At 44.9% G+C, this 23,806-nt stretch overlaps 1 protein-coding gene across 2 annotated transcripts in view; it reads left to right on the top strand.

The window, feature by feature from the left end:
- The first annotated feature begins 6,441 nt into the window (after window positions 1–6,441).
- Window positions 6,442–23,806, top strand: part of PPARGC1B (PPARG coactivator 1 beta) — a 159,946-nt gene continuing 142,581 nt past the window's right edge. For both annotated transcript variants that reach the window (XM_044454538.1, XM_044454537.1), the window contains exon 1: window positions 6,442–6,579. In XM_044454538.1, the coding sequence (XP_044310473.1) occupies window positions 6,502–6,579 (78 nt within the window). In that variant the 5' untranslated portion in view covers window positions 6,442–6,501. The remainder of the gene's footprint in view (window positions 6,580–23,806) is intronic.

The raw sequence follows: 23,806 nt of genomic DNA, 5'->3' as shown, positions 1-23,806 counted from the left end.
TATTCACTGTAGTTTATTTCCCTTGTACCAGCTATATCTGAAATGGAAGTAACATAAAACCATCTTTATTTAAGCTGGGTTTATGGAGCCATGTTTAAGTTTCGAAGGCATCACATCTTTTTTGGCTCAACTGTCAGAGGTGCTGCTTGATGGTGGTGGGTGAAAGGAATGCAGCAGAGCAGTGCTTCTGCAGCTTGAATGCTGAGATACCATGATAGAGGCACAATCTATACTCTTTGCACCAGAAGACTTTCAGGCACATGACAACCCCCCCAGTTTAGCATTTCTCCTGGCTAGTTTACACAACAAGTAACCCTGCATGGTTACGAGGATTTCTTTTACATTTTAGCATGATTGACCTGACAGATGATCAGGTGGTTTCTTTGTTATTGTGGTTTCTATCCTCCCTGCTTAATACTCCCACGGTTGGCATGCATCCCATCAGCCACTACACCTGCAACTCAGTGCCAAGCTTCAATGCCTATACTGTCTGCTTCTTCCTCATTGGCCTGCACATAGAAGCTGGACGGCTACAGTGGCTCCTGGAATTGCTGCTCCTTGCAGGGGACTGTGTTAATTTCACACCAGGACCATGGGTTCAGAAAACAGCAAGGCGTGGTGCTATGGAGAGACCATACAACAAACGTTGCTTGTCATGTTGTCTGAACCCAGACAAATGGTCCAGTAAATGGTACAAGGTCTTCTTGCATTGATGTTTAACAACTAGGGCTGCAGGTGAATATTTTTTTTAGCTCAATATACTTTAGAACATAATTTAAACAATAGTTTAAAGGTGCAATCCTATGCGTGTTTATGCAGAAAAAAATCCTACAATTGCCGGCATTCCCCAGGCAGCACCGGTGGCTGGAGATTGTTGGAAGCTGTGTGACGTTTTTCTGATGAAACATGCATAGAATTCCACGCTAATATGTGGTTACCTACTTGCCCTGAATTGATTTGATAGAAATTAATTAGATTAGATAATTGATTAGATAGATGTTTTGAAGTTTAGTCTTGATCTTACTAAAAGGTAACAATGGGTACAAAGTTCCATTTATAAACAGAGGTTGGTAATCAGAATTAGGTCTCATGGTGTCAAGGCATAAAAGTCTGGGAGAGTAGTAAAGACAATTTGCTAATTTTGTTTCAAAAGATGGTTTGTGATTCTACTTTAATTACTCAAATACAGACAATAAAGATTCTCTCCCTTATCCCCTCCCCCTTCTGACATATTTACTACACTTTATCATGATTGGAGATGGGACATAGGGCATGGTCAGCTTAAAATAAATGAGTAAGTACATTATTCCATTAAAAATTATTTGGAAGACTTAATGAATGGGTTTTTCTGTATGCGGTATCTGGTTACCACAGGAATTTTCCTTTGGGTCAGACTAGCTAGTCATTCTGGGAGTTGTCTTCTCTAGACTGCTTCACTCTGAATTGTTTTACTAAGCTGTGTTTTAAAAATTGTGTGGTTATCTCTGTTTAGTCCACAGTTGTTCAGTGTTCCTGGTGCATTGTAGCTGGTTTAATCTGTAAGGCCAAAATGATAATATGTGGCGTATGTTTACCTTCTGAAAGAGTACTGGATTGTAAAACCGTGTGATCAGCATGTTAAGTTAGAAATGTAAAATATTACAGAGTATTCATACTGATAATATGAAACATGTGACCTGTAAAGTTCTAAAGCATTTGAGATGACCCTAAAACAGCCAAGGACAGAGTGGATATACTACAGGATACTATTGTTCCTGGACTTGGACAATAAGCGATTTTATTCCCTCCCCACCAAGGAGCCCTCAGCACAATGCAACTCAGTGCATATCTCTTAGCAGCACAATCCTTTTATGCAGATCACTATCATATAGACAGTCTGATGAGCTTGCAGGGGGATCTAGCTTCAATTGCTTACATGTACTACTGCTCAGAGCAATTATATATTGACTAATTAAATTATTCAGTTGCCTGCATTGTCAAAGGCTGCTCTTTACATTTTAATTGCTTTGGATAAGCAAATAGGTATGACAAAAAGAGAGTTTCAGTTCTATCCTTAATTCCTTCAGAAGAAACTTTTAATTCATGTGCAATAACACATGTGTGTAAACTGTGTCTAAGACATGAGAGCAATCCCCATACCAGCCAGCAGCCAGCTGGCAAACAGAAATCCTGTGTAAGCACAAGGCTTGCTCTCTCTGTTCTTCAATTTAGCTCAGCTTGTGTTCTCTTCAAGAGCACAGAATATTCCACATCCACTTGTCCTTTAGTTATGAGCACAGTATAATACACCATAAAAGAAAGTCTAATGACTATGTGCATTTATATGTCAATAAGGATCAAGCTTTGGGCTTCTGGTTCTCTGCCAACATAGCCCAAGGTGCTGTAAAACCTGCCCTCTTCAGAATCAAGGGCCAACCTTGTCAGCATTTATTCTCCTGCATGTTATTTACTGTTCTGTACAATGAGCAGAGTCACTGAAACCAGAGAGGTGCCTTGGAAAGTTCTACTGAACCAGCTGCAAGCTGTATGCGCAAGCTGTCCTTAGGAACTAACACAAGCCAAGAGAGGCTTTAATGTTGTTACTGGATGCGGCCAGTGAGGAAGCAAAATTAAGCCAGGTCAAAACTCTTGACTGTGCTCTGACAATACTGGATAATTTACCAAGACGCTAAGAAGTCAGCTTCCAAAAATGCTCACTCATGGCAACACTCGGCGCAAATACAACAGGAACAAGGAAACACTGCAGCAAATCCACCCAACAGGGAAAAGACATGGGTATCCTAGGAGCTCCTCAAAATGTATCAATTGCCATTTAATGTGTATGTGTGCGTGCACATGTGTGTGAGCATGCATGCATGTGTGCATACACATTTCATATTATGTTTCATATTTTGAAAAACTGTCTTGTTGTAAACTGTTGAGATTTTCTGTGAAAATATTAGATGGTGTAGAAAAAAAATTTAAACAAGGTAAAATAGATATACAAACTTCTCCCCCTTTGAAGAATGGCCTTAAACTGGGTATTTAACATACTAGATTTTTCATTACCCAACACAAACAGGCTGTTCCTATAAACTAGCAAAGCTGAGATGCCCAAGTTCTTCTATTCCCTTTTTCTCTATCTGCTATCAATCTCATAGCAGGAAGTGTCCCTTATTGCTTCATTTTTTTAATAGACACGCAACAGTTCAATAAATTATCCTCTGCTACAGCAACCACTGTTCTCTTATCCCTTTCCTCCTCCACCACCTCCACTGTCATCATTGTCTTCATTTTCAGTGCAGGGTTAAATATGAGCAAACTTTTCATTATCCTTACCTTTCACTTGCTGCCACACCTAAATTTCTTGGCCTGGAAACAAGGCCTATGGCTTTTAGAAAGAGGAAAAACATATATTAAGTTGGATGGGTTAGGAGTGAGGACAGGGAAGCAGAATCACAAATGGAGGATTGAGCTGGAGAGGGTATAGGGAACGGCACTATGGCCCACTTTGCAGGTCCCCAAATCCTTAGCACACGTAAGCACATTTGGAAATTTGAGAAACTGCTGCCAGCACTACATGGCAATGTGTAATCAGTGGATTGCCATGTTGGTACCTACTTGTTGCATCTATGGATTTTAGCCTGCACTGTATTCAGTGAAAATTTCAATTCTGTGCCTATTGAACACAACACCTCTTTTAAAAAAGGGCTTGCCCAATTCATCTAGTTGTGGTGATGCCATACAAGTGAATGTATTTTTTTAAACATATGTTTTGGCAGTGTCTAGTAGTTGCTTCTTTTTTGGGGATGGGTGGGTAGAGATACAGGTTTGTACTGGAACATTCTTTCATATTCACCGATGTACACACTCTATTTACCTGCTTTATGGAAATTAACAAATGGCTAATGTGAATGGATTCTCTGCATCCTTTTGACACCCAAGGGACTGATATTGCTGATTGGAAAGGATAAATACTCACCTCCTATTATGCAATGGATTGAGGCCCTTAAGCTTTCAATCTTTGAAGGGGTAGCGCACGTGCGCGCGCGTGCGCGCGCGCGCGTGCGCGCGCACACACACACACACACACATCACCTTCAAATGTATATTTGGTATCTGGCCCAATTTTTCTGAAGCCTATGACATGTATAATTACTAGAAAACTGCATATATTTCTTAGAATCCATGTATGAATATTAAAATAACAGAAAAATAAATCATGTTTCCATGGGCTGACAGACACCATGGTGGAGACCTCATCACAGATGTACTGGAGATCCCCGTGAGTGCCATGTGGGGGGGGGGGGTCCTGAGCTACACTATCCATAACCAGCAGTGGCTGTGAAATACTGGTAGTTGTGTGGAGCAAATAGAACATGTTTACCATAAAATATTATCCTTTGTGTGCAACATGTCACATGCATTATTGCAGCAATCCTTACAACTTTATATCAAATGACAGGTCAGGACCTGGTTACCTTAAGGACAGCCTCTCCCTGTACCAGCCTACCAAACTGCAATGATCTTCAGGGACCTTGTCTGTGCTGCAGCCCGTGGATTTTCTTTTAGTAGAAAGGGGCCTTCTCTGCTGTGACGCTTGCACTGTGGAACAATCCCGACTCTGAAGTATGTTAGGTGTCAGCAGTGATGTGTTTTAGGTATTTATTAAAAATCTATGCTTTCTTTGGATTTCCTGCCCTGATGAGTTATTTTGGATTTCCTACCAACCTCCTGATTATATTGTGCATGCATAGTATTCTTGTTTGTTTTTATTCTTTTGTAAACCATTTCAGAATGTTTCAAATGAGAGGCAGCATATCAAGAAATATACAGGTGGGTTCATTTTATCATCTGCAGTGGTTTGGTTAAGGCCAATTTTGTGGCCAAGGTGAGATGGCACCTGGGCCTTCACAGCCTCATTCTTCTGGCCGCTCTTCTACACTAGCTCTCACAGCACAGGGTCATATTCTGGCTGCTAGCCTGAAGCTGCATGTACTAATACACTTTTCGTGTTTTACCTTCCTGCTCATTTTTTCATGTTTTAGTCTAACATATTGATTGAAAAGAATTGCTGCTCACATTGAACGCCTAAGAACACACAATGTGACAGCACAGCAGGTCTTTCAAATTCGTTACCGGGGAAAATGCATTGTATCGAGGTAATGGGAGACTCTATTCAGCTGCATTACCTGCAGATTGAGCTTCCACATCATCTTTGTGAACAATACACCCAGCAGGTCTATTCAATGTTCCATCCCATGTACACAGAAAGCTTCTGTTAATGCCACACAGTGAGTTGCCTAGTATCACACCTGATCATGTTCAACTTTCCAGGTATGAGTTGCTTCCTTGTGGCTCAGCAAGCTGGCAGGTCTTGAAACTTGGAGTAGACTGTCTATTGTAGGTGGGAATTACTGGCTCACTTCGGAAGCAGGGGTGGCAAAGTGTGGAATGAATAAAGGAAACGTTTGTGGGTATGAGGGAACGACCCTGCTGGACTGTTTCAGGAAAGTGCAGTACTTAAGCAATTTTAGACTGTGCACCATCGGGCCCGCCTCTTCAGACGATAACGTGCTTTACAGCACTCGCTTTAAAATGCAATAAACAGCCATACTGCCTTTGGGAGCTTTCTTGCCCAAATCTGCTGAGAGGGGCCTTGGACCTCCGCCCCAAAGTCCTGCCATGATAGCACTGCTATAAGGAAATGATTCACAGAAAGCAAAAGTCCGGCTTGCCAAACCGCCACGAATCGGCTCCTAACAGAAAAGGGGAGGTGGCTAACTTCTTCCTCGCTGCTCCGCCAAGTCCAACGTGGGACACTGGCTGAAGTCTTTGAGAAGTGGCAGAGCTATGCAGTGGAGCCCCAGTGCGGGCGGGCGGGGCTGGGAAGCTCAGTAATCGTGTAGAAGTGGGGGTGGTCCTGCCATTCCCGTGTATGCAGCGCTCTGAGCCAAGCCGAACCGGCTTCTGTTCTGCAGTAACTGACGGACGCTGCATTGCCCTCACCGGGGAGTAATCACGGCCAGGGCCGGGTCAGGAAGTGCAACTGTCGCGCCCACTGAAGCGGCCGGCACCGGCGGGCGGGGTGCTAGAGCCCCTGTCCAATGACGAAGGCAGGAGCTTCCCGCCTCACGGTTAGCGCTCGCCTCCGAGACGTCCGAGCCTCAGGTCGTCGCGCGCGCCGTCTCCTTTCTCGGCGAGTCGAGGCACGCGCGCTTGCGTCTGCCTGCCGCCCGCTCTGGCCCAGGCAAGCGCGAGCCCCGGCGCTAGTAGAAGCAGCAAAGCGCGCGAAAGAAGCCGCTGCCGGCTCCTGTCTGGTTACGCCGCCACTCCTCCGAAGCCCGCCCCAACCAAGCCTCTCGCCGCGCGGCTCCACCTCTTCTGTCTCCGCGGCCCCGCCCACTCCCAACCGGCGGGCTCCAGGCCCCGCCCCGCCGGCTGCCCGGCTGGTTTCTGACTGCTTGCTTGCTGTTGCTCTTGCCGCATGCTGCTTCGTGCCGTTGCCGGAGGAGCTGGAAGATGGCGGAGCCGGACTGCAGCGCTCTTCTGGATGAAGAGCTCTCCTCCTTCGTCTTCAGCTATCTCGCCGACAGCCAGGTACGGCTCTGAGCGGTGAGACGCAGCCTCGAGGCGCACACGGCACGTCCGGATCTGGCACGCACTGAGCAGTCGCAGGGACTCCAATGCACAGCAGGGACCGGCGGCGGCGGCGGCGGCGGCGGCGGCGTGTGTGGGGGGAGGGGGGAGTCTGGAGCGAAGGGAAACCGCTGTGGGGGAGCAGCAGGAACCCCGGTTCCACCATGCACCGAGAAGGCTCGGCCATAGGGCCCCCCGGGAGCATTATGCAGTTGAGAACGTCCGATGTGTTATATGCTAAGGATTTGGCGGGAGGGGGAAGGGGAATTGTCAGGATCCCGGATCTATCCAGCGTCGTGAAAACTGGGGTTCGGGGGATCTTGATGCGCCACGCACTGGGAAGTCTAGGACTCGGAGATTCTTCCGATCTGTCATGCTGTGGAGTTTGGGGCAGTAGGACGCCGCATTCGCTCTGCATAGAATCTGGGGCGCCGGAATGTGTGCGTTGTGTGTGTTTCTGGGGCGGAGGGGGAACGGGCTCAAACCCAACTTGGAAGGCTTGGGGTGTAAGATCTCTGGAGCAGAAGAAAGTGTCACGGTGCCTGCTCAGACCTGATAGGCACCCGTGAGTCCCTCACATATTTAAGAGTGTGTGCGTGTGTGCGCGCGTGTAAGTAAGTGTAAGGAGTTTTGCTTGCTGTGTAGTGGTTTCCTTCCTTCTTCTTTCAAATGCCCTGACAGAAGAAAACGGAAGAGCTGGATGGAAGCGCGGCTGTTCTGACACGCACATTCCCACTGCATCCGAGGGCTTGGAGAGGCTGGATGTGTGCGGGTTGTGTGCAGTCGGGATTCCTTCAGACACCGCCAGACAGGACGGACGAGTGTGGGGAGGGGAGGCCGCATGCTTGTGCACGCGGAACAGGCAGCAGTCCGGCTGAGCGGCGAGCACCGAGGGCGGCTGCAGCCGACAGCCCTGGAGGAGGCTTGCGTCTCTCCATGCAGCACTTAAAGCGAGAGGATCCGGCTGAAGGGAGGAAGATATAGTGTTCCCACCGTGAGCCTTGACTTGCGGGTGGCCCTCCCTCCTCCACCGCTGCATGCATGAGGAAGGGAAGAGAAAACTCGAGGAGCCCGAACACTTTTCAGCACCACTCGCACGTGGACTGGTGGGTCACGCTGCTGCTTCCTCCATCGCCCCAGATACCAGCAAGTCCTCTTGCTTTTGCATGGGCTCTTAGTTGGATTTGCAGAGTTCCCTCCTCCGCCGCCCTCTCCTTTCAGTTCGAGCCTAGATAGCACTGTTAGACTTTGCTCGGGATCTAAGGATGCCAGAGGTCGAAGGTGAAAGCGACGGTAGAAGAAAGAGGCAGCGTCGTTGAAAGTGTTAATTCACTGCGAATTGTGCTCCCACCCCGCGGCGCCTCTTCCTTTGGGCTTGCTGTTTGGAAGCGCCGCTGTCGCCTTCTCCCTTTAACGTACCGAGGCAGGACTGGCAGCTGTTCAACTTGACTGTGGGGCAGCAAGAATAGATAGATGCAGGACCCTCCCACCCCTTTTCTTCCAGGGATTTGTTGTTGGGGGCTCCAATTTCTTGGGTTGTGCACATGACTCACGCTGCTTGCTGGTTTTATACCTGCAGCTTTGGAGTGAGGCAGGGGTGTGTGTGAGTTGTTACAAATAAGCAACTTTGCGGATCTCTGCCCCTTTTAGACGGAGTTGCATGTTAAAATCAGAGGAAGGGTTTCTTTGCAGTCCTCTTATTGTCACCAGAGGTGCCTGCTGGAAGGGCAGCAGGCTGCATTCTTTTCGGTGGGGAAAAGAGAGTGGGTCTGGAGAGCCGGTGCCACAAGATAATGCATCTCTCACAAGCCCAGTGCCTGTTGCAATTGCAAAGAGCTTTCCATGGTTACAGTTCTACTCACCCCCACCTCATAGCCCTCCAATTTTTCTCATAAGCAGAGATTACTAAACGGCTTTGATTTGGGATGTGGCACATTCCACCCCTCCTCCCTCCTGGTGCTATTTATTTAGTTGCTTAAAAGAGCAAAGAGGACAGTCTGCTGTGTTTGGGTCCTAAACAAGCCATAGTGTCTTGGTCTTGATCAGTCTGAGTTGCCACTGGTGTGTGTGTGTGTTTATGTGCCAGGGGGAACCAGGCTGGACTTGCTCCAAGCTAGATGCAGTGTAGTCTGAGCACCTCTGTTCTAGAGCCAGGTCTGGAGCTTTCCAGTTTGTCATGGGACAACGGTGGCTGGGGGGGACTTTGCAAAGAATTAAGTAGGAGATGCTGACAGCAGGATTAAAGAAGTTTGGACAGAATATTTTGTAAGCAAGTTTCGTCTTTTATGTCTTACAAAGGCTCATTTAGATGATGCCAGAAAAACAGCTGACTTGGAAACTGTTGGTGGAGTCCATGAGAGGTATTTGATTTTGAAAAAAACAAAAACCAACAACATACATCTTTGGAACAAAAGTGTTTAGAGGATTGCATAAAACACTTGCCTTTTATAAAGATGAAGAGATGTGCTCCTTTGTAATCAGCTGTGTGGTTAAAAGCCTAATGTACCTTTATTGTTGTATGATAGTTGGACGTGCTGTTTATGTAGCCTTTTAAAATATAAATGTACAGGGTTAACAGATCTGAGTTCTTTTGTGTTGGAAAGACCATAGATAATCATAGACCTTTGAGGAAAAATGTGAATTTTGCCCTGGCAAAGAGGACTTCATTAACTGTTGTTACAGGCAGCTGTTTATGGGTAGGTAGCATCATTGCTAAGACAGTGTGTCACTTTAATATTGTGGTAGGTTATATTTGATTTCTGCTGCAAGCGCCTCTGCATTGCTTGGAGGCACTTCAATCTTTGGATTACCCTTTCTTCTTGGCTTTGCATATGTGCAAGGGTTAAAGTCTGGAGTGAAATGGAGCGGCAAGTGATTTCTTTGAAAAAGGATGAAGTTGCAAGTGCGCTTTGCACTTGTACCTTAACCTCTGACGAAACTGCAGTGAAGGCTCCAGCCTTGGCTTCTGTCACATGCACTGAGTGTAACTATGAGCAGGAGGTGGTTCCTAGGCTCGTCTCTGACGTCTCTTGCTATTACTACTATACTGTACTAGTTTCTGCTTACAGCTGGGCTGCTAAGTTTTCAATGAAGTCTGAAAGCTGCTTCTGCAAAGCCTCCAGTGTTCTAGCACAGGATCAGATTATCCTAAGAAGCTAAAATGTCAGGAGGCTATGAGATCATGAATATTACCCCTTTCTTTCATGGAGACCCTGAAGGAATCCAGCTTTTCCCATTACACACTGTGGACACCCCTCCTCCTTCCTCTCTTTGCAGCAATGCATACCAAAGCACTGTGAATATCATAGTACAGGTGACCAGGAACCCACAAAGTGTCAACCTGAGTGGCCTTACTCACTTTGATAGCTGTTATGCAGCGAGGGAAAAGATGTTTCAGAAAATGACTGCATTGCAACAGATAGATGTTAAAGGCCTTTTCTTATGCAGTCTGTTTTTTCCATCAAAATAGGCTTATTGTGCAGCACTGTGCAAGATATGATTTACACACAAGCCAGCAAGGTGCATTCCGGGCTTCTCATTTGGAATTGGTGACCATTGCTGCTTATTCATCAGGTGTTGCAAAGCGTCAGAAATTACTAGCTGTGCTGTTGGAGAGATAAGAGTTAGAAGCTGTTCTGTCTCTCTAGGCGAGTGAGAAAGCAGCTTGACTTTTCCATTTTTTTGTTTGCTGAAGGAAAAAAATATGAATGATAACATAAGCCGCCACTTGGAACTTCCCTGGGTGATTTTTCCTCTTTGTTTTTCTCAGCCTTGTGTTAACAGCTCAATTAATTAATGGTTGGAGACATAAACTATTATTGACCAAAACAAAATGCTTTGTCTACTTTCACACACGCACATACTTCCAACTGTTTCATAGATCTGCGTAATGTTTCTTTTGGCATGCATGAAGTATTTAGTGTATTATTTCTCTTGGCAAAACAAGGAAGTTATTTCTTGGTTAAGCTGTATGCAGGTGTTTTGAGAATACCTTGGCCAATATTATATCACTATTTGGGGAGGGGAAAGACATATTTTTCTCTATTGAGCTTCTTCTGCCTGCTTGCTTCTGTGACTTAATGAAGAGAAAAGGAGGGATATAGGGTTTTTAGTTACCTGTTTCAGGTGTTCTGGCCCTGAGCAGACATGTGTTGAAGACATCATACCAGCACCTCAGTGTGCTCAAACTCTGCATGGATATGTTTGTACCTATGTTTGGGCAAGCACCAAAATGGTCCTTTTGTGATCATCTGATTGTTTGCAGGTTCCGCTGATGTTGATGCTGCTGTTAACATTCTGTTGAAATTATTTTAGACTAATAATAAATTTGTGTGTGTGTACATTTATATCCTGCCTATTCGCCTCTTATAAGGAACAGAAGGCGGTTTACATAACCTTCTTCCTCTCCATTTAACTGTCACAAGAAAACCTGAAAGGTTGGTTATGCTGAGTTGGCGATTTTCCCAAAGTCACCCACTGAGTCTCATGGCCAAGTGGGAATGTGAACCTAGATCCGCTAAGACCCAGCCCAACACTCTAACTATTACGCTATACTGCCTTCACCTCCACAAGGAGACTTTTTGTCATACTACCCTTCCCTTTCTTTTTCTGTAAACATATGGGAAATGGTGGAAAATGCAGAACAGAGCATAACAACCCAACACACATATGCATAAATACAATACAAAATAACAAAACATCATAAAATTACAATAAAGTATTTAAAAGCCAAATGTAAAACCCATTTTTAAGAGCCATGATAGCTTACACAAATTAAGTCACAATGCCCTGTCACAGTGGGCAGTCTTAACCTGATGCTGAAAAAGTATTGAATTTAGTGCTAGGCAGGCCCCATAACTGGGAGGCTGTCACTGAGAAGGCCTTTCTTCTTGACACCATCTGAACCTCCCTTAAAGGTTGTAATTGGAGGCAAGTCCAGATCCTGGTCATAGTATACAGGTAATTTGTGGCTGGTAGAGGCGTTCCATCAGGTATTGTGAACTCAAGCCATATAGGGCCTTATAGATGAGAATCAGCACCTTGAATTAGGCTCAGAAGTGTATAGATAAGACAGTGCAACTGGAGTTACATGTTTGGACCTTCTGGTCTCTGTTACTAATCTGGCTGCCACATTTTGCAGAAGCTGCAGCTTCTGAACAGTCTTCAAGGGCAGCCCTATGTATACTGCAGCAATCTTGTTTGGTGATTACTAAAGCTTAGATTACTGAAACCAGACTATGTCTGTCCAGAAAGGGCATAGCTGGATCACTTGTCAAAGCTGGTGAAAACACTCTGTACCGTCTGGGCTTCAGATGATAAAGAGCACTCCCATGCTATGAACCTGCTCCTTCAAGGGAAGTGCAGTCCCATCCAGAACAGGTTGAATTTCCTCCATCTTGTCAGAAGAATCATCCACTAACAGCATCCCAGTCTTATCTGGATCTAAGTCAAGTTTGTTAGCCTTCATTCAGTTCATTGTCACAGCCAGGCACCAGTTTAGACCATCCACAACCTCATCTGCAAAACATGGACAGGAGAAACAGAACTGTGTGGCATCACTGTGATTGACTCCATTGTGTCATCGATGTACTCCAAAACTCCAGATGACCCTACTCATCAGTGTAAACACTTACTCAGTGTTAAGTAGCATCGGGGACAAAATCAGTCCCTGAGGAACCCCATAATGGAGAATCCAAGGGACAGAACAATGTCCCACAAGGACTACCATCTGGAGCCATCCAAGTAGGAGTGGAACCACTGCAGTGCAGTACCCCCTACTCCTATCTCAGCCAACCACCCAAGGTGGAGACCATGGTTGATAGTACTGAAACCTGCTGAGAGATCCAGGAGTAGCAACAGAGTCATACTCCCTTGTCTCTCTCCTAACATAAGTCATCATACCGGGTTATCAAAGCTATTTTCTTCCCCAAACCTGGCCTGAACCATGGAAGCAGATAATCATTCTCATCCAAGAGTGCATCGAGATGGTTGGCAAGCATCCTCTCAAGAACTTTGCCCAGGAACAAGATAATTTGCTACTGACCTAAAATTACTATGATCTCCTGTGTCCAGAGAGGGTTTTGTCAGGAGTTGCCTCAGCACCACCTGTTTCAGGTGGCATGGGACCACTCCCTCCTGTAAAGAGGCATAAATCAACCCCCCGGCCCAGCTGACTGTTTCTTCCTTGATAGTTTTTATTAGACAAGAAGGGCAAGGATCCAGTATGGATGTGATTGCAGAAACCTGTCCAAGAACCTTGTCAACATTCTTGAGCTATATTAACTGGAACTCATCCATGAAAATTTGACCAGTCTGTGCTCTGGATTCCATGCCTGATTCCACTGCGATGACGTTAGAGGCTACATCTCGGTGGATGCACCAGATCTTATTCTGGAATTGACTGGCAAATATATTGCACTGGGCCTCAGGCGACCCTAAGATGTTCGTAGGGCGAGCATGTAGTAGGCAAAGAAAGGACTGATGGGTGGCGAAGGGAGATTTGCATGGAGGCCGTGAGATACTGTTTCTTTGCTGCTTTTGCTGTCTCCAGGAATACTTCAGTCTAGGTACCTACCAGAGCACAGTTGCATCCACGAGGAGTTTCCCTCCGTCTGCACTCAGGCTGTCTCCTGTTCTGCTTCATGGCTGTCAGCTTTGGGGTATATTACAGAGAGGGTGCTCAGGTACAATTGTGTCTCTGTTCCAGAAATCAACCAGGGATTTGACAGGACCACCAGCCATATCAGCCAGAAGTCCCTCAGGAGCCCTCTGGAAATGACCTGGATTCATCGGCTTGTGGGACAGACAATCTTAATGGTTCCTCTGCCTCTGCAGAGGAGAAAATTTACTGTTAGTCTAAATCTCAGCAGGCAATGATCTGTCCATGACAAAGGGACTGATTCAAAGTCCTCCACCTTCAGATCACTATTTCTTGAACATCACATATTTTGAACAGAGTTTATATGTTTTGTTGCTGACTTAAAACTGACATGGCTTTCTATGAAATATGAAAAAAGAAATGGTGTCTTTATTACATAAAGCTCTAGATGTACCCCAGATTTTCTCAAGTATATTCTTATTTCTTTTCCTTATATAGAATGAGACTTCTGGGGTTGCTTGTTTCAACATTTCTTTAACCTCTCTTTCACCATGGTTTGGCAGGGATGTATACTTCTAAGGTCTTGGGAAGGGGTGGTCTTTTTGTTTGCTTGCTTGTTCTTTCTGTGTGCTTGTTAACACTGCTTGCTTTATTGTTTTTGGCAGATGCCAACAGCAAACTAACATTAAGAAAATTACATATTCATCAAGATGGTATATATAGAGTAGTTTCTGGAATGGATTGCTGCAGGTTGGAGGCAGCGGATGGCATATTTCAATGTACCTCATTCCAAAAATGCCCTGCCTACAGAAAGCTAGCATGCCAAGGGGAAATGAGTGGGATTTATTTTTGGTGATGTGTGTACCTGCTTTGGTGTAAATCAGAAATCAGGTGGTTATGAGAAAGCAAATGGTACATAAAAGCCAGCTCTGGAAGTAATGTCTTCACATGTCATTAACTTATAAATGAAACTTGATCTAGATTTCCTTTTCAACATGGATCCCATGCAAAGAGGTGTGAATTTAGAGGCTGACAGCTGTATAGACTGGATCCCTCTGTTTATTCAGCGATCGTATAAAGTGTGAGCAGTAGCCAGGAGGTTTTTCTCCACTGGCACAGACATGCCAGACTGTTCTGAACTAGGGTTCCCTAGAGAAATAATCTTAAGAATTTTGTCTCTGTAGAGTTCTGCTTTTCCATTACTCTTCTGAGACGGCTAGCAAATGAGTCAAATGTGGGATAATGCTAGATTGCTATTGGTTAACAGTTGATTTTTTTATGGTGATAGGCTGAATGAAACAACTCTCATGACTGACAGTTTCACAGTGTCACTCTGCACAAGGCTGCTGTGATCCAGGGAGTCTTTACAGACAGGCATATTTGCCTGTGGCTGCATTAACGAAAACTCTGCGTAACATGGATTTACATTGGGTAGGTGAAAAAAGACAACTATGGCAAGAAAGAATCCATGCATAGCTTACTTCTGTGGTTTAGACTGGCACAGTGGCAACCCTGCTGTAATGTTTTTCTGCCTTGTGAGTCCCTGGCAAAATACAGTGGTTTCTCAGGCAGCAGGGGTGGTAGGATGTTCCAAGACAGACAAGCATCAGCCAGCCAACCTGTTTCGAAGCTGGCTTGTGCCACTGTTGTCTGTGGCAGGCATCCATGGCTGCAAATGGCTTTTCCTTCCTTCTTGGCAAACTGGCTCTCTAGGGACTGACACCTGTTCAAAGGGGCTGTTTGGGATATGCTGTGGTTATTGAGGAAGATCTTTAAGCTATGCTGGTTTATAAGCTGGTGGTTCTTCATACAGGGCACTCTACTCTTCGTATGAATCATTAGAAAAGCCCCATCCCCCAAGCAGGCTGTCCAGTGAACTGTATTGGACTGATTCCAGCTTAATGGTTTTGTACATGCTCTGATGTTGGTGTTCATCCTGGGAGCAGATAAGGTGGAATAGCTGTGCCAGGGTGGGTTATCAGAGATTAAAAAGTGCTTTGAATATTTAGCCCAGGAATGGCTAAAAATGGATTTTGAACATATTCTTACCCAGCGCCTGCAGTTTCTTTCCAAATACCTTCATCTCACCCAGGGAGTATGGCCCAGCATACTTATCTGTGCATTTTATCTACAATTCATGTTACCCTGGTCACAGTTACCTTAGACTGCTTTGAAAATGAAAATATATTCATGGAAGATAGACATATACCTTGCTGGTAGACATGATGGCTTAATGGAGTCTCCATGATGCAGAAACAGTAAAGAGTTTTGTGGTCCCCTTAAAGACTTAACAGGTTAATCTGGCATAAGCTTTTGCAGACTGTCTACTTCATCAGAGGCATGAAACATTCACTTCAAATGGGCAGATTTATATATACATGCTGGATATGGACATTTTGTATTTCAGTTTTCCACAACAATGCATAGGTCACAAGGTTATTTATACATATGGAAATGTCTATTTCATTTTGTAAAGTAGACACAATGTGGTTTCCAACAACAACAATAAAAACCCCCAACATATTAAAAAGGATAAAATACCAAATATATGATCAAATATATCGCAGAACACAAAAATGTTTATGGAGAAAGCCCTAAAAGGCCATCACTAAAACTGAGCTGAAACAAGCACCTGAGTATAACCAAACAACAAAGGGCCACCTCACACCTTTTGTGACATTGGGAGTTGAGAGTTAAGGAGGGTTTTTCTATACTCTGGATGCTGCATTGGAAAATGTCTGACTGGGTTCTCATGAAATGGCAGCCCATCCTGTCCTTCAGTGGCTGTCCTGTGTGAACTCACAGTGATTTTGTCAGAGTGGCTTAAGCTAGGCTTGTAAGTGGCATTTGGAGGTGACTGTGGAATCGTGCTGAAGTGCATGGGTCAGGGACTTGGGGGGAAGTGGGTTCTACTCCCTGCTCAGCCATGGAGCCAGCTGGATGACTTTGGGCCAGTCACAGACTCTCAGCCCAACCTACCTCACAGGGTTGTTGTGGGGATGAGATGGAGAGCAGGAGGAGGAAGAGAATGATTTGAGCTTTTTGTTGGAGAACTCACTGCAGGATATAATCTAATAAATAAATACAGTGTACAGTCCTGGGCAGCAAGGATGCCAAAAGGAATGACTTCTGGAAAGGAAGGTGCCCACTGTCCCCAGTGTGCCCAGTCATCTGCTGGGCACATCATGAATTGGATTGCTTGTAAGCTACATGATATGTCTTGCAATGCAGTGTGGCTTATTTTTTCTGTTCTCTCGCTTGAAGGGCTGTGAAGTGTGCGCTCCATAGAGCAAGGCCTCCCTCCTGCTTCAACACCTATGCATTCCATCAGGCTTAGTCCCTTGCTGCATTGATCCCCAGGGCCCTCCGCATATAGGTCCTTGTCTTCATAGGCCCCAGAATCCTTCACTTGTTCCCAGGTTGGACCATAAGGAGGGCCTCAGAAACTGAGTAGAAGTCCAGATGGTTTCCTTTGGGGAGATTTAAAAGTCCAATGCCAGCATACAAATTTGTCTTTCTTGTAAAGAGACCAAAATGGCCGACAATGTATAATTAAAAAGCAACAGCAAATCAATACATCAGAAACAAAATAGAAGAAATTAAAAACAGTAGGCACACACAACAAAAATCTGGCATAGCCGCAAGCAACGGCAAACTTGCTGCCCTGGTGCCTTGCTCATTTTGTGTGTGTGCTTCTCGAGCTATCTGGTGACCACTGTTAGAAACCGACTGGCCATCTGTGGTGGTTCTGATACGAACGTCTCCAAGTGGTACCAGTCAGAAGGCATTGTGCAGCTGTCTTTTTATCCGTACGAGATTCCCTGTGGTAAGAAAAAAATACGGAACAAGCAATTGGAAAACCTTAGGAGTGGAAGACTCCGCCATCTGGATCCCAATAAAATGTTGTGCATGAGACAGGGCAGTGGCAGGGTGAAAGCAGCACCCTTGACCGAGGGTTGCTGTGCTCTGACAAGGCGCTTGCAGCGGCCAGAAGGCAGATGCTGGTTGCAGGGAGTCCTGGTGAGCACTAATACACTGAAATTGGGGAAGGGGCTGTGTGTGTGTGAATGAAATGCATAAAAGACGGGGACAGATGAGTCATTTGTGATGCTTTCCTCCATTTCATCAGAAGTCAGCTACTCGTGTGCTGAGTAGGGAGGCTGAAGCAGATGGGCACAAAATTCCACAACTGCTGCCACTACACTTTTCAGCTCCCTTCATATTGCCGTGGTGGAGGGGTGTGCGCATGGAGGGGGTCCAGTTATGGTGAAGTTCTTTTTATCCTCTCCTTATGTTCAGCCTGGACAGTGCTATGTGTTGCTTTTTCTCATGGTGCCCAGGGGAGTAATAAAAGATGGCTTAGCTTAAAATTGGAGCCCCTGGCAATGGCAATAACATGAATACAGGCCCAGTTTCTTTTAATTAAGACATTTTCCATGTCCTCCCCCCCCACCGCCCGCCCGCCATTTGAAAGTCAGGAAAGTGCTGCCTGCAGCAGAAACCAACAAGCAGCCTAGGAAAGCTGATCCACTTACAAGAAAACCTTCCTGGGTTAAAAAGTGAAGATCCTCTTTCAGATTGAGGAAGGGGAGTTGTATTTTGTTGCTCGTAATATTGCTGTCTTTATCTTCTCTCATCCTGAGGCCTCATTCTTAAGTCAACTAATTTAAACAAGCCCCATGGAAATGTATCTAAATGACCTCTTGAGTAAACATGGTCAGGAGTGGTGTGTGCAAAAGCCAAATAAAGTACTAATATCTGAAAAGTCTTACTTGGAGAGAAGGGTTATTTGTTATTTATTTGTAAAATGGGGGTTATTTATGAGCAAATACATGCACAGGATTTTCCAAGCAACTTCTAAAAGCCTTTCGCTCCTACCCTGGAGGACATCTGTTTTGTATGTATTTGCCTTTAGTGAAAGTGGAAGGCGTTTCTCATCAGAGAGACTTCTGAAGTCTCTGGAATATAAGTTTGTGAGAGAGCGTAGCTGTTGTTGACCAAGGGTGCTCTTTCTTGGGAGTAAGCACCACTGAAAGCGTAAGCACTTCTAAATGAACCCGTGGAGGGAACTAGGTTGCAAAATTCTGTAAGGGCCCTTCGCATGCTTTGCTGACATGCATGGAGCCTCCAGAAATTGTCATTCTTCTGTCCCTGGGTGACTTGGCAAAGCTTGCAAGCTTCTCTTTTCTCAGTACCTCTCCCCCTCTGCCCAGCGAAGTCCCTCCCCATGCAGGTGAGCTGTGGCGGTGTGTGTGTCAGGTTCTAATTGCTATCAGTGCTCTCTACCTGAATTCAAGTGGCTGTACCAGTTGCAGAGAATTTGGAAGAGCTACTTGCATTCACATAGAGCACTGGTACTGCCGAAAACCTGATTCACACACCACTGTTTCTCAGATACGTTGGTCATAAGAGGGCTGGGAACGCATAGCCATTGCATTGTAAGTGGCCTGGGGTTATACAAAATAGGCAGCTGCAAATTTAAAAGCAGAAAAGAAAGAAAGAAATTCTGGATATGCATCTGCTCTTAAGATCAGCCCCTGAATAAAGATGAAGGGTCACCTTTTGCTTAGCTTACAGACTCTAGAAGTGTTTCACAGATACTGCATGTACCATGTAAGTAAAAACTGCAGAATATTACTAAAGTAATTTCAGAAACTGGGTCGCCTCAGTGTGCGTCATATGAGCATCTAGGTGAGATTGCCTTAGCCTTGGCTTTAATGCAGCCCAACTAGGTTTGAATGGCATACATAATGGAGCAATAGCATGTGGTAAGACAGGAAATGAACAGCTGTGACTTCCACAGAGGACCCGTACGATTGGCTGAAAGTGAAGACAACACTGGAATAGATGGCCCAGTGGTCGGACAATATAAGCAGAATTCCTGCACTTGAGAATCTTTCTGCAAGGCAGGTTTTAGGGGTGCAATAACACCAGTAGTTTCCTGGTAGAGGAAAGCAGCTTCTTGTACTGGCCCTTAGTGGGCATCCTTTCTGCTGAGAAAAAGAGATTTCAGCTGTAATTGGGATACATTTCAGATTCTTTTTTGTGGTAGGAACTGCTGATGCTCTTGGATTTAAATATCTTGCATGAAAGCAAAAGGGAAAGAGAGCTTTCAGCCCATGCTGGAAACTTACTAGGTGAGCAGACTTGAAACAAGAGGGCAAATTCCTTTTGGTTAATCATTGTGGTCTTGATTAACTGGCTTTCCAAGGGCAAATAATCCCTTCTATGGGAAGGCTCGAGATACCTACCTGGACCAAAGGCACTTGCTATACTCTTGCAAAGCACCAGCTCTTCGCAGTGGGGTTGTGCAGGGCAGCTCTGTTGGACTGTGCCTTAGGAGGACAACTGCGCAGGATCTTGGCATGAATTGGTTGAAAAGTATGGCCTCTCCTTTATGCGCAATTTACCCTGGCTTTCCAGCACTAGCAGCAGTGTTTCAAACACAACCAAATGCAGACACTTAAATGATAAAACGCCTTGCCTGTCCTGGTCTTTAAATGCTTTTCCACTGCACTGCTATTTTGTACTGACCACAATTATTGCAATAACTGATATGGGTCTGTGGATGCAACTTTGCTCCTGCTTGTCCAGCTACAATAAGCACTTTTCAAGTTGTATAGCCTGAGATTGGGGGCAGGATCCTTGCAGCTCTACCCCTTGTGTGCTGGACCCTTGTCCTTTCTGGCTCGAGCAGTTAGGGCAGTGATAAACACCTCTTTGTAGCATGGTGTGCTTGCACATTGCCTAAGGAGGTAATTGTAGGATTTTTGTTTAAAAAAAGAACCTCCCTTAACTCCGCTGTATTGGATAATTTCCATCTGGACTCTAGTAATCCAGTTCAGTGGATTTCTGGAAGTGGTGGATTATCTAAATCCATTTCAGTCTAGCTTCAGGCCTGGTTATGGGACAGGGTCTGCTTTGCTTGCCTTGGTGGCCAGTCTGTACATGCCAATTGGCACTGGGAGTGTGTTCTTGCTAGTTCTCCTGGACCTTTCAGTGGCTCTTGATACTGTCAGCCATGAGATTCTTCTCAAGTATTGGAGGTGGGCGTGGGAGGCATTGTTGTACAGTGGCTCCAGTACTTCCAGAAGGGGTGATCTCAGAAGGTGGTGCTGGGGAATTCCTGCTTGATGATGTGGCCATTAGCCTGTGGTATTTCTCAAGCAGCTGCTTCAGATCAGGGTGGGTTACAGGGAGCTTGCAATTCTGTTCCGATAGTAGCTTCACTGACCATCTGTTTGTTTCCAGAACGCAAAGTGCTGGTTATGCTTTACAAAAGCCCTCTATGGCTTGGGACCAAGCTACTTTAGAGATCTCTAGCTACCATATGTGTTTGCATGGTTCTTAAGATCTGGAGAGGTCCTCCTTTCAAGACCATTGCCTTCAGAGGTGTGTTTGATGGGAACTTGCCTATCAGTTGCCTTGATTGACTTTTTCTGGTACTGTACGGATAAAAAAATATAAATACATACAACAATACATTGCTCTCTGATGTAGGAGAGACCCTTGGGTAATGTTGTAATGTATTACTAAGTTCCTACACTTAACAGAGAATGGATCACCATAAATTCCGATGCTATGTACAAATCCCAAAGAAAGGACTGCAAATGGAGTTGTTGGCAAAATTACGCCTAGATTTAGATTTGGGCAGAGTGGTAAGCTCTGGAGCATCCCAACTCTATGTGTAAATCTTTAATTGAGACAAACTCTGCAGTGAAAGATTATTGCAGTCCTTTCCTCCCTGTCTATAGACAGGGCCAAATTTCATGTTATGGGGGAGTCAAATGTTATGTTTTGGGTTTAGTTCAAGTTCCAGTTCAGCTGCAGCTGAAATCATTTTGATTTAGTTCCAGTAGAGGTTCAGTAAGCAGTTCAGCACATGTAACCAGCTGGTTCTGATAAGGCAAATTATTTATAATTATTTTTAAAGTGGGGTGGAGCAAACTACTAAGTGTAAGCAATAAATAGTATGCATGAAACAAACAAAGAACAGCAACAAAACAACCCCTCCAGCAAATTCTAACTGCCTTAAAAAACCCATTTATTTTATTTATACCAGTTGATTTAATTGTACATTCAGAGGCATATGTCTATTAAGTGACTCAACCAAATCAATTTCTATGTCATAAAGAGGGGGGACCAGGCCTCAGAACTGATTCTTTCCATGCTAAGCCTTGAAGAAGGCAGAGTTTAGAAGTTTGCACAAAGCCAAATATATAAATCCTTTAAAGATTCATTTTATTTTATGTGCTCGTTCTGATTCTTGTTTGGATGGAGCCAGTGGCTGAGTTCACACGACACAGCAAACAACCCTGCACTGCTCCCACAGCATGCAGATGTTTTCTGCATCATGTGGTTACCCAGATGGAAGAATGTCCATGCACCATGCTCCCAGCCTTCCTGGAACCCCTGCTGCTCCTGCAAACAGAACCTCCAGCACTTCCTTATTCTTGCCTATGAACCGCTACTGGGATGCTGCAGAGCTGAGATGGGTTCCCCCTTTCCACCTCCTGCATGTCCCTCCATGTCTGCAGTGCTTCCCAGCCACTCCAGCCCTTCCAGAGATTTTTATTAAATGACATAAATGGGTTTAAGGTGGTCCCCCCAGTGTATTTTCACACTGTCTGCCTGTTTCCAGAAGTAAACGGTGGTGGAAACACTGCTGGGCCAATGAGAATAAAGTGAATAATGGCACATCTGTTACTAAGGAGTTGAGGGCAGTAGCAATTGAAGGCTAGAAGCAACCACTCTTGCCAGGAGATTTGATGGTGTTTCCATACCAACAGTGGCAAAATAGCCCTCCTACATCTAGACAACCAGAGAAGCCATAGTGAAGCCTTAGAAAAGACCGCCGATTCTCTCGGCAAAGTAATCCTACCACACAGGAACTCTGGAAATGGGTATGAAAGACACAAAAGACCCACAATCATATGATTTCATTATAGTATTTAGTGTCATGTGAGCCTGCCCAGTAAGAGTATCCTATAGTTGGTTTGTTGTTGGCTTAAAAACTTATTCTGAAAAAAATCTGGTAGCCTGGATTTTTTTTTTTTTTTGGCCTGGTTCTGTTTTGGTTCAGTGCTGGAAATTCCTCATTCTCCTCCACAAAATGTGTTTTGGTGCACGTTCAGTTGCAGCAATGGCTATTCAAGGGGAGGGTTGTGACAGCTGGTGTCACAAGCTGGTGTCACAAGCAAAAGAACGTCCACTTCGTAATGTGTTTCTTAGTGTTCCCAGGATCCCTCACTGTCACACACCTGTAGTTTAATCATTCAGGTGAATTATATGATTTTGAACTGAGGTGTATTATGTTTTTGTATGCTTTGGCTGTTTTGTGCTAGGAGAGGCCTGTAGCTAAAAGGGTATAAATGGAATGCATGGCATGGTGTCCGGGACTGGGCAGCTGCTGAGGCCCCACAGCATAGCAGAGGGCCCATGAACAAGAGCCTCTGTGGCCTGCTTGTTCAGCTGCCCCTCGTTCTCACCCAGACAATGGCGGTGGTGGGAAAGAGGAGCAGTAAATGCGCTGGTTGCTTGCTCTATGCCTCTGTGCCTGGCAAGTGAGCGAGCAGGCAAGCAGTAGCAGCAGTGACTATGCTGGTGAGCCTGCAGAGTGGCCCACTGAGGATGTCTTGCCCAGGGCCTTCCAAAACCCAGAGCCAATGTTGGAGTTTTCTGCTGCAGGTATCTGTGCATGTGCCTGGAAAAGTAACATCTGACAAGTTCTCACCTAGGGCTACAAGTACATAAAAGTAATATCCAGGCCAAAAGCAAGATTGACAAGTTTTAGAACACTGGCACATACATATCTAGAACTGCAAGGCACATAATTACTCAGCAAGCTTTCAGTGAAGTTTAGAGAGATGATAATAACTACCTGGAGAATAATCTTCAGAAGTGGATATAGCAGAGATGACCTGGTGAAAGGCAAGTTTAAATGAGAGTTGATGAACTGACATCTAAGTTTACTTTCATGGACTTTATCCCAGCTCTGCATCTGAATAAATAAGAAACCACCAAAGCAGACAATGGGAGGTTGTCTTGGTTGATTGGATTGATTTTTGGTAGTCATTCTTGAGGTAAAAATGCAGCTGATCTAAGATTGTGATAATACGCATTGGTGTAGGTTCATTCATTCGCCCTTTCCTTTTTGCACACTGCAACTGCCAACTGATTTCATTATGTGTTACATTTGTATTTTGTTTAGTGTTTGGGGTTAAGTTGGAGTGGTGAGGATCATGGGAAACGAGAGACAGCCACGGCTTATATGCTATGAACAGCGTGATTGCAATGAAGGCAAGGTTTAATTTAAATACTCCTCAATCTCTCTCAGCCTAATGGTTCAGGGTGACCGAAAACATTGCCACTTATCACCACTACCACCAGAAAGGAATAAAAAGCCATGTATAAGAAAGGAAGCTATTTCTGTGTCTTCCATAGGAATAGGAATTGTTTTAAAGCTACTTAATATTATTCAACAGGATCTGACAGTAAAGTATCTCCCCTTATCAAATGTTCCAGTGGACTCCTTATGGCTTTGCTTCCCCAACTCTTCTGCCTGCTGGTGTCTCTATTTTTATAAATTAT

Source organism: Varanus komodoensis, unplaced genomic scaffold (genome assembly GCF_004798865.1).
Source record: "Varanus komodoensis strain SLA01 unplaced genomic scaffold, ASM479886v1 scaffold7_3, whole genome shotgun sequence".
NCBI lineage: Eukaryota > Metazoa > Chordata > Lepidosauria > Squamata > Varanidae > Varanus > Varanus komodoensis.
This window is presented reverse-complemented; position numbering and strand designations above follow the sequence as displayed.